General features: G+C 35.8%; 1 protein-coding gene and 1 long non-coding RNA gene across 2 annotated transcripts in view; both read right to left on the bottom strand.

Annotated features, from left to right (window-relative positions):
* Positions 1 to 2,397: 2,397 nt before the first annotated feature.
* Positions 2,398 to 5,384, bottom strand: LOC142600578 (uncharacterized). The gene is made up of 2 exons (XR_012834136.1): positions 5,245 to 5,384; positions 2,398 to 3,015 (listed from the first exon to the last, which is right to left on the bottom strand). It is a non-coding gene; the product is annotated as an uncharacterized LOC142600578 (long non-coding RNA).
* A 520-nt stretch (positions 5,385 to 5,904) lies between these two features.
* CAND1 (cullin associated and neddylation dissociated 1) overlaps positions 5,905 to 16,030 on the bottom strand; it is a 31,577-nt gene continuing 21,451 nt past the window's right edge. The window contains exons 8-15 of the mRNA XM_075746029.1: positions 15,276 to 15,568; positions 14,472 to 14,613; positions 12,345 to 13,838; positions 11,502 to 11,597; positions 9,570 to 9,739; positions 9,309 to 9,473; positions 8,956 to 9,063; positions 5,905 to 7,817 (exon numbers count right to left, since the gene is read on the bottom strand). Coding sequence (XP_075602144.1) covers positions 7,593 to 7,817; positions 8,956 to 9,063; positions 9,309 to 9,473; positions 9,570 to 9,739; positions 11,502 to 11,597; positions 12,345 to 13,838; positions 14,472 to 14,613; positions 15,276 to 15,568 — 2,693 coding nt within the window. The 3' untranslated portion in view covers positions 5,905 to 7,592. The remainder of the gene's footprint in view (positions 7,818 to 8,955; positions 9,064 to 9,308; positions 9,474 to 9,569; positions 9,740 to 11,501; positions 11,598 to 12,344; positions 13,839 to 14,471; positions 14,614 to 15,275; positions 15,569 to 16,030) is intronic.

Here is a 16,030-nt window from a genome sequence, read left to right as displayed (position 1 = left end):
GAAAAATTGTAGTATCTGCAGTCACTAAAATTTTATTCATAAACCCCTGTCAAATGGGTAAGTTGGGGCTACAGGAATACCTTGTACACAATGCAGCATCTTGCTTTTGAGCACAAAAATAACCTTCAGCGCTGTGCTGGATTTACGAACATATGATAGTGTATTTATTGATACAGCCAGGCAGAAACACTCGGATTTTTCTTTAGCAAAGGCCGTTGATGAGCAATGAAGACAGACTTCACTGTGAATCGACTCTTCGTCAGCCACACAATCAACCAGCCGTAAGAACAGATTTATAAAAGATGCTTCTGATGCTGTTCTCAGATACTGTACTCTTAAATAAACCTATTTCCACTACTTTGTCAAAGAAATATCTGTTCTGCGAAATGGAGCACATTAGCTATGACATCTTTGTAGTCAAACATACTATTCTGTATGCAGTCCTCAGACGTTTCCTAGGGCTTCTCTGTTGCTGTAACATTAGCTTTGTCAGAAACTAATTCTGTTTTTATTGCTACAGGCTGAACTCTGGATAAAACTACAGCAATGTATGCAAGATTTAATCAAGGCAAGCAAGACTGGGTTTTGTAGTGACATAAAGCAAACAAACATTCACAATAAAAGATGTCATCTCTTTACAATCCTAAAGTGCATGTGTTGGAACGTTTCTCTTGTAAACAAACAGTATGGCAGCACAGAAACAATGTGGTGCCATTTAAGGCTAGCTTTGCAAATAAATACTTAAATTATGTATTATATTCTTTGCCTTTTCAAAGCACTGTCCAGAGAGATTGCTCCTTGATGTGTTCAAGTATTAGCTGTAGTTTACAACAGTGGCAGGTCACTTTCTTAGATGAGAGAAGTGGTAGCCTTCAAAGCTGATTTAAATAGGTTGCTAAGCAAGTCTGCAAATATTTATTTTTCTTTAAAGCATAAGCATTCTTGATTTCAAATCACTTATCCACTAGACCATGTGGATAACATGTAGAATATTTGTAGACTTGGATAACATGTAGAATATTTTGTCAATAGCTATGAAAAGTCTTGGAGCAATAGATGCCTAATGACACCAGTATTAAGAAAAAACAGACCAACAAATATTAACCATTTGCCAAACAGCAATGTAATGTAGAATCACATCTGTATGTGCCCTTGCCCTCCTTTTAGCTTTAAGTTTCTTGAACCAGCCGCGTTCAGCCACCTAACAGACCTGAAATAAATCATTCATGGACAACCAGAAGTTTTTACAATTTCAAAAAATTCTTTGTCCTCACACACCGCTTGATGATATTCAACTGTTTCAACCTGAATACGTCTATTCAAGCCATTGAGATAACATTATTTTCTCCATGGATAAGTAATTTTTCTTCATTTTTCTTATAGAACTCTACATAAAATGAATGGACAAGACTGAAAGCCACTCAACTAAATTTCCGCTTTAGACTTTTTCACTGAAAGATTTAAAAAAGGGGAAAACAATAAATAAAAAATTATGATTTTGCAGAAATCAAATACCAACACCTATACAAAATTACAGAATTGTGGGTTTTGTCTTATGTTAAAATGTTGGGAGTGAAGGAAATGAAAAAAAATTGCCAACTTCTTAGAAAACAACCTGCAACTAATGTCACTGTATCTATATATGTACTCTCCAAAAATCAAAATAGAACAGTGTATAATCTTCTATGTCAAACAACTTTTTAATCTTTCACATCTGTACTTGGAAATACAAATATTCTACCATTTTAATACAACTAAATTCAACCCACTTTATATGCCAAAATTGGTACCACGTGAGAAAGCAGTGCAGAGTTCAGTGTTTTACTTGGGCTGCCCCCTGCCAGGGCACTAAAATCAATCAACTTGTCCATCTGCAGCTTCAGTTCCACATTTCTAATGTTGATGGTGAGCTGGTTTTTTGTAAACAAGTCACAACTCAAACCAGAGATAATGGGTTTTCAACCTACAGTGTTAGGAAAAACAAGAATTCCATGCAACTCAGTCACTTTATAATTTAGTATCTTCCTCCTAGTAAAGCCTCATTTGATCATCTTTGCATTTGGAAAAAAAGATGGTAAAGTTGTTTGATTTTGAAAAGGAATCAGTATCATGGGAGATCCAGTATTTTTTTTAAACGCTGGTCAATTTTTACCCATCTGTTGAACACGGCTGACATTTCAAAGTTTGTTACCTGTGTGAAGATCAGTAGTTGTGGAAGGAAAAGAATTGAAGTAGCTCCTCCTCCTCCTCCCACACGTGCCCTCAGTAGGCAGAACTTAGCTGTTACAACACAAAGCACCTTCTTACTGGCAAGCTGGTCTAGCACTGCAGATCGCTTGATACAAACACAATCATTGAGAAATTGAGGGGCAAGAGAAAAATTTACATGAAGCCACATTCCATTAGCTGTGCATGAAACAAAGTTTTATTTCTTCCTTAGGTATGTTTTTAAATAAGGAAATTGTATTTTTTTTAATAGTCTAAATTCCAGTGAATTTTTGGTATACTGGATTGTCACTGTTGAAGGGAGCAGTTGAACTACGAACTTCCTCAAAAAATAGCAGTCAGTTGCATTTAAGCACACCACCTCTCTGAGAAATCCCTCTGTAAAATGGGATTCAACATACAAGTCATGGAAGAATTGTCTTCAAGCACAATGGAAATGTCGTAGATATGGGAGATAAACTCGAGCCTTCTAGCAAATAATCTTAGCAAGGGCTGGAGAAAGAAAAAATCCTCAGGAAGGGTGGCACCAAAGTAACAGTAATCAGATGATTAAGAGTCCAGTACTCATTCAGTTGAAGAGAAGAAAGGCTGGAGGTTGAATGGAAACTACAGTCATATGTGAACAAATTTTTTTTTAATCTATTATAAAAGAACACCGGGAAAGAGTGAATTGCAAACTTTTTCTACTATAGAAATATCTTTACTGCACTGAGGCAAGTGACACAGCTTATCTCCTGAAGTCTGCAGCAGCCATATTGAAGTGCCTCCAAGTTGTCAGGTTGGAGAAATCTACATATGAAGGGAAATAATTTCTTCAGAATAAAAAAAATAATGAAAATACAATATAAAAAAACCCCTGTTAACTCCTTCAGAATAAAAGTCTTTTCAGAATTACTACATACTTTTGTCAAAATACCTCTGGTTGGATTTTTTCTATTTTTTCTTTTAAAGGAAGCAGCAGGGAATAGAAATTAAATCCTCAAGTTCTGGGATGACAGAAGTTCACAGCTTGCTAATTACTTATTTTTTTCCTTCTGTATTCTCCATTCTTCAAAAATACGATCAAAGGCAGAACGCAAAAGAAAGGAGAATTATTTTAAATGAAAATATTCTCACTTTAAGATTTCATTTTCTCTTAGAGCTACATTTCAGGCAACATCTGTCTTCCAGGCAGTGTCTGCATGGTTCTCAAACACTCTTATTTTTTCTCTGGTTCAGAGTTATGTTCTAAACCACAATATACAGACTAAAATCAACAGAAACCCTTTTGTTTGTTTTGGGGGATGGATGACCTTTCTGAAGGCAGTTTTCTCCTCATCAAAGATTGTGTGGAAACATTAAAGCTTCATGGAGTGGAAACAAATCTAAAGAAGTTTAACTCCCTACCAAGACAAAGTTGCCTGATTCTCACAAAAGCACCTCTTGCAGAAAACTTCCCCGCTTCACCAACACTAGTCATGGAAGATTAATTTACTTCATTATTCTCAAGAACTCTGATTTCCTTCTCCTCCCCCAAACTCAGATACAATGAAAAATTAGAAATGGATACTGATGAAAAAGGTCAGTTTAGCGGACAGGCTGTAAGTCTATATGGAATAGCTCTTCTGGAGTGGGGGGCCACGCTCGCTGTCACAACGCCTGCCCAGTCATGTTCCCTAGTGCGGCAAGAAAAGCTTTCCATCTTATGGCAAGGAGGAAACAAGGACAAAAAGTAATAACCTGACTAGTATTTTTCATTTCTCCAAAATTAATTTTAAAGACAGTAACAACAACAACAAAGTACTTTTTATCTGAAGTTTAGAGCAAAGAGAAATAAATCTCAGATGCTGCAGGCTTAACTGTTTGGTATTTGGCAGAAAGAGGTGTCAATTCGGTCAGAATGATCAGGATTAACAAAACCAAAACCACCCCACACGCTTCCAAGGCCACATGTTACTTCGCTTTTGAAGTCACCTCAAGGGGAGGTGAGGAAGGGGAAGTACCAGTAAATATGGGAACAGCTGCTAAATCACTTATACTAACCTGTCCACCAGAGCAGGGTGAACTTGTTCCTAGCATCATTACTGAGTATATTTGTTAAGCCAAATGCAATAGTAGCAGATGTGAACTTTTAATTCATATTTCTAATCTGAGTTGATGAAATGTTAAAATAATCCTTCATTTCAGAGAAGCAATGCTGCTTACATGTACTGCTTTGTTCACCTCAAAAATACAATCTGGAAGTAGTTCAGCTCTTTTTATTTTGTCAACTGCTGCATTAGATGTAACATTTTGAAGGAAAATTATATTTTAAAAATCCATTTACCTGATTGAACTGCAGTGTTCTTAAGGTACTTGTAGTTTTCAATTTATAATTAAAGACCTCCCTCGCAAGGATGGCAAGATTTTTCATGGAAACTCAGAGCATTAAGTACTTTTGAGATAGAAAAATATTTAAAGGCAAGAATCTACAATGTGAGGACTAGCCAACCATTTCCGTATTATGTGCAAGCTTATTAATTGGTCTCAATTGCCTGAGTGCAAAATGATGAAAAACACTAGAGAAAGTTCTAATCATACAAAAAAAAAAATCTTTAAGAGCAGCTTTTCAGAATTCTGGTTTTGTTTCAGTGAGAGTAATTTCGTATTTTCATTTCAGATATTTAGCATTTAAAGAACAGCTACAGGTATTCCTGACATCATCCTTAACAGAATTACCTGAACCTAATTGCACCAAAAGCATAAATACACCAGATTTACCCAAATACTTGGATATACAGTGGGGTGGGGGCAACAACCTTTCTATCAAGCGATCCAGTGAAAGTCAGTGAAATTTGAATGTCTAACCTGGTTAGATTTTTATAAAACTAATAAATAATTTCAGTAATTACGGTACAGTTACAACCTTTATGAGTGTCATAAACATATGCATGAGTGTTGTACAACCTTCCTGCGTAACCAAAATAGCCAATTGCTACTTGGAGATAACCATACTCTTAGAATTTCTGTAATTTACAGGGAAAATTCTTACGTTCCCACCTGCTTCATCAGTGGGCAAAGTGAAAATTACTCTCTTGCAAGAAAGAATTCACTATGTAATATAGCTCAACCTCCTCTTCTGTCCTTAAGCTTGCTCCACTGTAATGTACTGTAAAAAAACAAAGTGAAGATTATTTGCATCCACATTAGGCGTTATGGTAGTACATAAACACACACAAATCTCTCAACTATGAATACAAGTATTCTGTTTACTTACCGTTGCCACCTACTCTATTTACATATTTTAGCCTCACATTTCATGTTTATCATACCATTCTCACACCTAGCTTTAGGTCTATAAAACATTTTAATGCATTCTGAAAACTTAACACAAAAGTTCTAAGATTAGTTTGACAACTAATTAGCACAACAGATTCTTAATTAGGAGGCCTGTATATTGCTGTAATTGAAGTAGATGAGTTATACAGCAAGATAAAATGCACCTCATTTACAGTGCTTTTTCTACCATATGGTTTCTCTCTGGAGTCATCCCATTCTGTTTCATGACATTTAGATATGTTGGTACATTTAATCTCATTTATTTCTACTTCTAGAAGACAATGTTACATTAGTATGAAGACTTTGGAGACAGAGAAAGCTACAATTTCAAAAATTTCTACAGCATTAAAATTGTTACTACTGAATGAGCTCATAGATCTCTTTGTTCGGGTCTTTTTATTAAAGTAAAATGCACCAATATCTCCCCTGCTTTTCCCAAGCTGCAAGCATGTAAGGTAAAGAATTTGCCCCCAAACAATGCTCACAGGAAACCACCTCTGAGGTCATAAAAATGTATGTTTAGTCATGTAGCAGCTTATGCCACCTATCCACATAACAGGTTTCCAAACTATCAAACTAGCTAAAAAATACCAGTTAACTAGAGAAAAATCAAATCCAGGTCTGACTTTAAAAAAAAAGATATCTAAGTAATTGCATTAACCAAGTAATGACAAGTCTCAATTTGAGGCAGTGGTTCCCCATCTTTTGCTATTAAATTCCCAAATCCAGTTCATTGCAGGACTGCCAGTTATCACCTTCTCATCCACTTTTAAATTACCTCAGCGAGTTCATGGCAGAATTTTTTTTTGCCTGTATCTGTTTGCTTTCTGTGTCTCTCCAGTTGTAAGACCATTCCCTGTTTCCTATCTTGCCAGAATACTATATGACGTTTGCAGCACTGCAATCTACTGCTGGTTCGATGTGCCAGAAAACATTCCGACAGGCACAAAATGATGGTCTGGCAATACTTTTCTAGGTAACATCGTATTTTAGTGCCTTAACAAAAGCTGTTGGATGAAGAATAGGAGGTAGAAGCCACTGAAGAAACCTCATTTCATACTTTTGTAACAAAAGCAAAGTTGAATCCAGAGTTCAGCAGCCACTGAGCAGCTATTGGTGTTCTCTGCTTATTTTACCTCCATCTCATCCTACCTCCCTCTAATCTTCAGGTTTGTTCACCACAATTGCAGGAGGTCCAGTCTTTGAGTATGAAAAAAACCATTAAAACTGCAGGAGTTGTCATATTTACTGTAAGAATATCTGCAGGGTCATACTACTGCCATTTAAAAAAGCCAGGTTAAGACAACCAACCTTCATTCATCCCTTCCTCTAAGAATATTCTGTATGTCAAAATACCTGAAAACTGCACTGATACAGTAGAACTTATTTTAACTTGCATTACGAATAAACCGCACATGCTGTTTTACAGACAATATATATTTGTAAACTTGCTCATGCAAAATTAGTGCGCACAATAGGGATATTGTTTTCTAATCCCCACATCTTTAAAAATGACATTTATGTCTGCTGTTTTTTTTTTTTTTGAACTGTGCCCAAACCCTCTCTTTAATATAATAAATCTTACACAGAATTCATCTGCCAGCCAAACCAATTTATGAAGCTGAAACAAAAAAGAATAAAAAGTTATACAAAAACATGGTGCACCTGGATGCTTGATTCCCACCTCCCCCCCTTTTTTGTTTACAAGTAGAAAGAGTGAATAAAAAATAAAAAAAAAATCATGGTCACAAAATTTTGACATTTTAATCCTAAACATTACAGGGCAAATGGATGTTGGAACCTATTTCCATACACCATGCGTCAATTTTTTAATTTCCAAATGTGGCCAAATCCACTAAAACAAGAGTGGTTAACAAACTCTGGATTATGGAAATACATTTCTGGAATAAATGCTAGAAAAGCAACAATGGGAAAAGCCAACTGTCTCCATAAAGGTAAATGAAGTGGAACAATGTGTAGATTAGATACTTTTTCTGTTTCTTACTCATAACCTGTCAATTCAGTGCATCATATGGTTCAACATAATGGTCCCTGTTTCGGACAAACATCTAACTAGTGTCCATTGATTCCAAGTTAGTGGATGATGAATCTTTTTGGATACTTTCAAAGATGGCTGCCAGCTCAGGGTTAGAGCTTATCTGTGACTGAAATTCACTCATTAATGGACTCTTCTCTGCTTCTGGAATGGTTAGAAGCGCTGCTACTGCCCTCATAGCAGATCGTTTCAGTTCATCTTGCTTTTCAAACTCCTGTTTCACTGAGTTTGCCTTTACCTAGGGGGGAAAAAAGTGGAAATATATTTTAAACCTTTGCTTAACCCTCCCTTTACACCCACCTTAAATATATATATCTATATCTATCTATCTATCTTACAAAGACCTATTTCCTTCCATAATACTGCTTTGCACAGCTTTCAAAAAAGGTCTAACCTCTTAAAAAACACCTCCAAAAATCCCAAGAAAAAACCCAACGAGCAAAAAAAAACCCTCTAAACATCTATTTTTTAGCAGACTTTTTACCAGCAGTTTACAAATAAGACTGAAACGTGAATACTGCCTGGTAAGCAGAAAATGGTTGCAAGCTACCAAGTCCATTACCAAATCAAAACAATTATAGCAGCCAATCTCTAGCTAGTAAGGTCAGTTAATAACATTACAATGATATTATCACAGTTCTTCCAGCTTCCAGAGAATAGAAATTTTTAAAAAGATGACCTTCATTAGAATAACTGCTTAACCTTCTGTTATAATTCTCAAAGATGTTTCAGTGATACAAATATAAATTATCATTAAAAGCAGTCAGATTTCTTGATGTGAAATATAACAGATTACATTAATGGAAAAGCAAGGCATTAAATGACTGTTAGAGCATATGCAGGTAGATCAAGACAACAGCAGAAACAAAAGGAGACTAACTGTGCTAAGACCCAAGGATCTTGTAATATAAATGAAGGGAAAAATCCAAACAGACAGAAACCCAACAAAAATAGGACTGCTTTACACTGCCTCCATCCTTCGTCACCCAAATGCTTGTCTGCAACAACATGATTATTAGAAGTCAGAAAAACTCTCAGTATTCCAATTTCACTATTCATAATGAAATGAGACTTACAAGCTGCCCAAGTGACAGTTAGATTTTGAAGGAACAAAAGAAATGGCATCAAAGAAACAGAAGATTTTCAAAAAGAAGCGAACGAGTCTACTCCTCCATTTGTAATTTAAAGAAACTTAATAAATATATAAAGGTCCACATATTTATATCACCCTATTGCAGCTTATGACTATCACTCAGGAAATGCTGTAGCAATACACCTAGATTCTCAGAAGTATTTTTTGTACACAACTTCATTTATACTTCTATAAGACAACGCAAAATAATTAGCTTAAATAAGTTTAAAATTTAAAACAATACCTTAGTTGTACATGTAGCACGCAAAGGTTCAACAAGCCTATCCAATCTCTGCAGCACTGCGCTCGGACAAAGGGTAGACAATCTCACCAACATTAAAAAGGTTAGCATCTAGGTTGAGAGAAAACCAATTCAACAATCAGTTACGCTCAGCACATATACGGAGAGATATTTTCTACAATGCATTTTTTACAATGGACACTAGTAACCTTCTTAACAGCAACACTTTAACAAAAATGGCAAATCTAGTGAAGTGCTTAAGCATATGAAGTAGTATTTTTTACCATTTCAGTCTATTCACTATTTAAAATATTTTGACTAAGTTACTGCCTACACAGAGAAAAATGACAGCTAACCTTAATATCATAATGATCCTTCAGGCCATCTTCAACATGATTTAAGAATTCAAATATATCTAGTCTATCCAAACAGCTATCCAAAAGTGTATACATGCACTCAAAAGCTGCTTTCCTTATGTCCAACCCATCATCAACTGTATGCTTAAATGGTCCCATTTCCACCTGTCAGCAAATAAAAAACAAAAGTTAAGTAGTAATATATTTAGAAAAAACAAAGAATCTACTTACATTTAGCGCTGTTTTTCTTGGTTAACATACCTCTCTGATTAACTCCTTTCTGACTTTTGTTTCATTGTAAAGATGAGGAAGCACAGTATCTAAGAGGTCCCTTATTAATGATGGTTTATTGTGTGCAGCTGAATTAAATGTCACTAAGGCTACTCTCCTGACATTGAGATCCGGGTCCTCCAATGTTTTCAGAAAATCACCTGCAATCACGTACAGAAATAAATCAACCTATGAGGATCTTTTTCATTTGCTACTTTAAAAATATCTTTGCTTAGTTTTAACCTTTCAAAAAGGGCATGTTTAGTGGAGGACTTATTTTGATGTAACACAGACCAATGCCTGCTATTTTAGCATGATTAGACAAATAAACCTATTTCGTTAGAATCACAGCCAAAGTATTATAGAAACTAAGATCGCATTTCAGATAATGAAATAGAAGTTAAAAAACCACCATCAACATAAATGACTATCACTTAATGACATTTCAACTTCCTTTTAAAGGTACAGCATGAAAATTAATGAAAATTTTATTTAACATAATCTTTCCTTTTCTCCATTAAAGTCTCTCAGAATATGCTTCAGAAACCCAATTTAAATTCTGCCATTCAAGAATTAGAGAACACTTCTTAAAGAAACTATCAATATATTGATTTTTAACCCCTACATTGGCATATAGTAAGAATTCCTAAATCACCAGAAAATAAGCCCACTCAGTATGTATTAACGTGGCAATGTTATGTCTCATCCCATCCCACCCCACCACACACTCCGGGCATTTTCAATTTAGCATGTCTATAGTTCTATAACACAGTCTTTTTAAAATAAATGCCTGCAGGAATAGGTCATATTTTTCCCCACTGTCTGTGAAGTTTTACTAGCAACTTTCAAGAGAAGTGAAATTTTTACAAGGAGAAAAATAAAAGGGTGTAAACATCAAAGTGACCTCTTCAAAGAGGAAAAAAACCCAAACCACAACTAAAGATGACTGAGATTTTTTAAAGTACTAGATAGCAATAATTTTTTGACTGGATAATCAATAAGTACTTCCAGAAACCAAAGAGGCTAGGCAGCTCCAACAGGAGGGACAGTAGGGGGGAAAAAAAAATTCCACAAGCATAGTAAATTCTTTAACATATTAGTGAAAAATTTTAAGCTTAGTGATGAAAATAACACATAGGAACTGACACCACTTCCCTATAAATAAAAACCTTGCTCTCCACAAAACTGAATGATTTCAAAGATTAATCTTCCCCCCCATTATTTTTAGCACTATACATAATTTTTACTGATCTTTAAACCTGTAATCAAGCCACTATAAAACATTCACCATAGCATATTAAACAAATCGGCAATACTTTGTCATACAAATGAAAAAAGATCAAAATAACACAGCATCGCAAAGCTCTTCATCATACTGATGTTATACGGAAAGCTCTGATTACCTTATCCCGGTAAAAATATACATGCTTCCAATAACTCTCAGATCACAAAGCATTATAGAATCCTAAGGACCTAAATTTACAATTTGCTACCTGGTAATACTCAGAATTCACATGTGCATACATATTCTAAATGATTGAATGTCAAATATTTCCAAGACCACCCTTCTGGGTAAAGACAGTACTTTACTACATCAAACTGATATAATTTGGCAAGAGCATGGGAAAGGAAACCAGCTTCTGGGGACTGTTTTCCTAAAAGCCCTAGCTCCCTGTATTCTTTACCCATCACAGCTTCAGTACATACCACTTTTATCACACAACTTTTACTGCTCAGAATTCAAACAAGCTAGAATTAAGACAAATAGCTGGCTAGTGTGGAAACATAACTGTTCCAATAGTTACCATTAGCACCTAATTCTGGTACCTGGAAATATCTTTTTCTGAAAACACAACAAACCATTTTTAAGTGCAATTCTTTTTTTTGAAAACGTAGAAGCTGTCACTAAAGTAAAGAACTTACCTATGCAGTTCTTCAAGAGTGGGTCTATGGGTTGTGGATGATCAGAAATAGTGAACTTGACAGCAGTAACCACCGAACTTCGAGCATATGAGGACCCTAATATGAAACAAAAGTGTGAACGTGTAACATTAAAACAGTACAATCACAGAATTTAAATCATGTTCAATTCCATTCTTTTCAAACTTGTAATACTCTTAAGAACACTATAGAAAAAAAGTTACTTATTACTAGCAATGCAGTATGTTTTCTCCACAGATGTTCTCATGGTCCATTTTATACGGAGGAAGAGAGACCATAACATTTGTAATAAACATTTAACATTAACTGCTACAGAAAATTCAAGTAATGAACCTATTTAGGACGGATTTTTTAATTCACCACATAGGCCTACAAACCACTCTCCTCTTTAAAGCAGCAGCACATGAAAAAACATGCCAATATTCTTGATATGAAACTGATTAATGAACTATGCACAATGATCCTTCCTAATGCTTAAAGATTTCTGAATTCTTATCTGAAAATTAAGAAAACTGTTTGTCAAGTAGTGCTGTCCCTTTGTCACCCATGCTCCTTCCCCTTTAAGTTTACAACTCAGTTAAACATAACATCGTTAATTGAAATACCAGTCTGAAAGCAGACCATAAAATTAATTCATGTTATGTATCACTAATTTCTTCTAGTGAAAATGGAACCATCTAAGCTTCATACTGTTGGGGTGGGAGGAAAGCAAAACTTCAAGAGTATTATCAAATTTAAGCGAATAATTTGCAAAACTAGATCAATTTATTAACAGATAGCATAAGGCCATTTGCTACACTATGTACATGAGTTACTACTACTCACCCGATGCCAAGTATCCCTTGAGTCGTGGAAGCAGAGTCTCTGGATCTATTAACGTAAGCTTGCCCAAGCATTCAGCAACAACATTCCGTGTACCCTCTTCTGCACATTCGCAGTGTTTCAGGAGTAAGGCCCAGATGTTCTCAACATATGGTTTGAGACCAATCACTGATGCAGAGCTAATTATTTCTTTCAAGGAATGAAGAAGAAGGTATTGCCTCTTAGGTTGACTGGTTATTTCTTGTAAGACAAATGGCAGATATTCAGGAAGATTGCCAACACTAATACTGCCTAATGCATAAGACGCCGCTGATTTGACTTCTTCACTAGGAGAAGAGAATGCTTCTAGTATTACAGACTTCAGCTCAATTTGTCCACTTAAGTCAATGTGATGCCCAACTTCCCCAAGAGAAAGCAAAGCCAAAAGCCGAATGGAATCTGTGGACCTTGAGTTCTTGACATCTTGAATGAACTGACCTACAACAGCTGGTCCTTCCTTAGGGCAGGCTCGAGTAAGGGCAGCAACACATTTGGCAATGGAATAGTAAGACTGCTTGTGAGTAAGTGCTGTGCTCTGTGAGTACACTGGACCCGTTAACATGCGCAGTAAATCCATATAGCCTAAATTATTTGTACCAGTCACAACCAAAGCTTGGAAAAATTCTAGCATGGCACTAAGTGCTCCACCCTGAAGCAGAGGCGATCTCACCAGCCCAATAAGTTCATTGAGAATGGACCCACTAATCTTTGACAGGGAGGAAGGATATACTTTAGCCAGCGTTGTCAGAAAACTGATGGCCATCTGTGATACATGCATATCACTTTCACTAATCAGAGGTGGAAGCTCATCCAGGACAGCATCAATCATGGCAGCTGTCAAGCTGTCACTGTAATTCTTAATTAAAATATCTAGAGCTGAAAGAGTGCCCAATTTCAAAGCTCGCTGGTTCTTTCTCAAAAAAGAAGCAAGAATAGGAACTCCTTCCCCAAGGATTGGTCTCAAATCTATCTTCAAAGGAGAACCGGCAATCAGTGTCATGGCCTTCACTGTAGTTAATCGAGTGATCTCATTCTTCAGTCTCTCTAGGAAGATCTGAAGTGTACTAGGCAGGTCTGTGCCTAGGCTGTCACCAAGGCTACAAATGATTTGACCCATGCAAGATATTGCCCTTTCTTTCACCTCCTGATCAATGTCAGCAGCCTTTAATCTCTTGATTGTACAAGTAAACAAATCTTTGATGTAAGGAGTAGCATCAAAGGAAGAAGGCTGGTCTAAAGGACGAATGACTTTCACAAGCTGTTGAGTAACCAAAAGCGCCTCTGATGTTATCTTGTAAAATGGGTCTCCAACACAAGCTACAACTGGAGGTACCAATGCTTGAACGTGAGGATGAAAGACTTGGGGAGAATGATTGCAGAGGATCACATACAAACAGGACAAAGCATCTATCTTCAGATTAGAAGAACTTGATTTGTCATTCAGTGAAAAAATTATTCCTGGAAGAAAAAAAAAAAGAAAAATGTATTTTTAGGTTGGGTATTTATATTCTGTTAGAGTACTGCAAAATTTCTGAAGGCAGGCAGCTATACTCAATTTATGTTTTCCTGCTCCCAGCCTTTCTTGAATGCTTCCAAGGCTCTTTCACCATTTTATTCAATCAATTTGTTTTTAAGCTTTCTCTACACAGGGGACATGGGCCAGTTGATGGTTTATGATGTATTTTCTTAATTATAATGGGATTCTGAACCTTTAACTTTTCCTAACTTACTTTTCCTTGTTGGTTCAAAATCTAACATTTTAGGTCCCAAAAGCTAAAATATGGGCAATATTTCACTCTGTTAAGATGAGGAAGAAGGCAATTTGATCTTGCAGTTAAGAAGCAAATTAACCTTTTTTTTTAGATATAGGAGAAAAAAAAAATCTCAATCTTAGAGTCAACCCTTGTTTTCAAGATTACTGGAAATATGTCACTAAAATATTTATATGGATCCACACAGCAGCTGATTATTTTGCCAATTTCTTTAAATAGAAGCAACACTTCAAAGCTTTTACGCAGTCAAGACAAAGATTTCAAAACTTCACATCCAATTTACTAATAAATCTTTAAATGAATAATATGTTTCTCATACCTGGTACAAGTACGGGAACATGTTGTGTTAGGGCTCCAGGTAATACATTTACTAGCTCTGTCAGCATGTTAAAGCAACACTGACGAGTCTTCACACTTTTCTCCTTCATCTGTTTGTGCAAGGCTTTAACTATGTTGGGGACCTGTAATCATCGCATATGTGTTAATTGATTCAATAGCTGACATTTCTTTCATCTTTGATCACTGGGGGGATATAAAGATGTGTGTCCTACCCCTCTATTTCTGATTTCTCTACAGAACTAGAAAAGTTAAACATGGGGAAATGAAGATTGAAAAGAATTGCTATCATAAAAAAAAGTAATCTAAAAGGTGAGATGAAACAAAGCAAAACTAGATTTGCATTAATAGAACTGTAGAGAGCAACAACTGAAAAGTCACCCAAGTAACTCACTTAGAAGAAGTTTTCAGCACTATCCTTTTTATTCTGCAAATAAAATACATTGTAGCAAATCAAGTTTTATCTTGATCATTAGAACTTACGTCTGCATTAAAAGAATGCACAAAATAACTATTTTGCTTTGGTAATTTGACTAAACTTTTACAGGTGACAGTAAACAAGTGAAGTCAGATAAGCACATTTACATTAGTTGATAATTTCAGTTTCTACGACTGCTGTACTTTTATGGGCCAGTTTACCTGGCTTGCTCTCAATGTTAATACTACAGTAATAAACTGTAAATCTGTGTATGAAGAAAGTATATGGCATATTTCAAGAACTATCCTTATGAAGAGGGCACAAGTTCAGTATGTCTTCCCAAAGATAACCAAAATTGTGACAAATAACCTGACTCTGAAGCATTGTCAAAGGTGTCTCTCCTTGTTCCATTGCATCAGGATCACAAAGCCAACTTTGCACAGGTCGAGTTTGTTTTAAAAGAGAAAGATATGCATGAAAAACATCTGCTTTAACATTCTCTTCACGTTCTTTGAATCTGGCTATTAAAGCAGGAGATACAGTTTTGTAGAATTCTGGAAGCATTTCATGTCGTGTGCTAACCACAGCATCCAGACATTTAGCAGCTGCACGCCTCACTTTCCAGCTCATGTCATCATCATCACTATATTCATCATCGCTCCCTTGAAAAAAATAAATTATGCATACGTTCAAGTCTAGACAATCAAAGCATCAAGTTTTATTTTAAACAATTAACAGGAACACACTTGAGTTTTGTGTAATGCACACCAAAGAAAGAGGTTCAGAAGTACGTTAAAAACCATACTAAAAAGCTTTCTACACTGCCTAAATCTGAACACTAACTCTTTCCTCTGCCAATTTTTTCACACTAGTCTTACACATGCACTAATTTAAACTGCAAACACAATAAGGCAGTTCCCGTCACATTTACAGCCTGACTACTGATTTCAAGACTACTCTTCTTTAGTCGTGACATAAGCCACAATGCAACAACAATTACTAGCTGATCCAGATTCAACAAATTATTCTGTTTGTTTCTTTCTAGGAATAAACCAAACCATACTCTGCCCCCAAAAATGACAACAAAAACATACAATAAGCAATACAAATTGACTTCTTAAGCA

This window comes from Balearica regulorum, chromosome 1 (assembly GCF_011004875.1).
Source record: "Balearica regulorum gibbericeps isolate bBalReg1 chromosome 1, bBalReg1.pri, whole genome shotgun sequence".
NCBI lineage: Eukaryota > Metazoa > Chordata > Aves > Gruiformes > Gruidae > Balearica > Balearica regulorum.
Note: the sequence above shows the minus strand (reverse complement) of the source record. Positions and strands in the feature narration are given on the sequence as shown.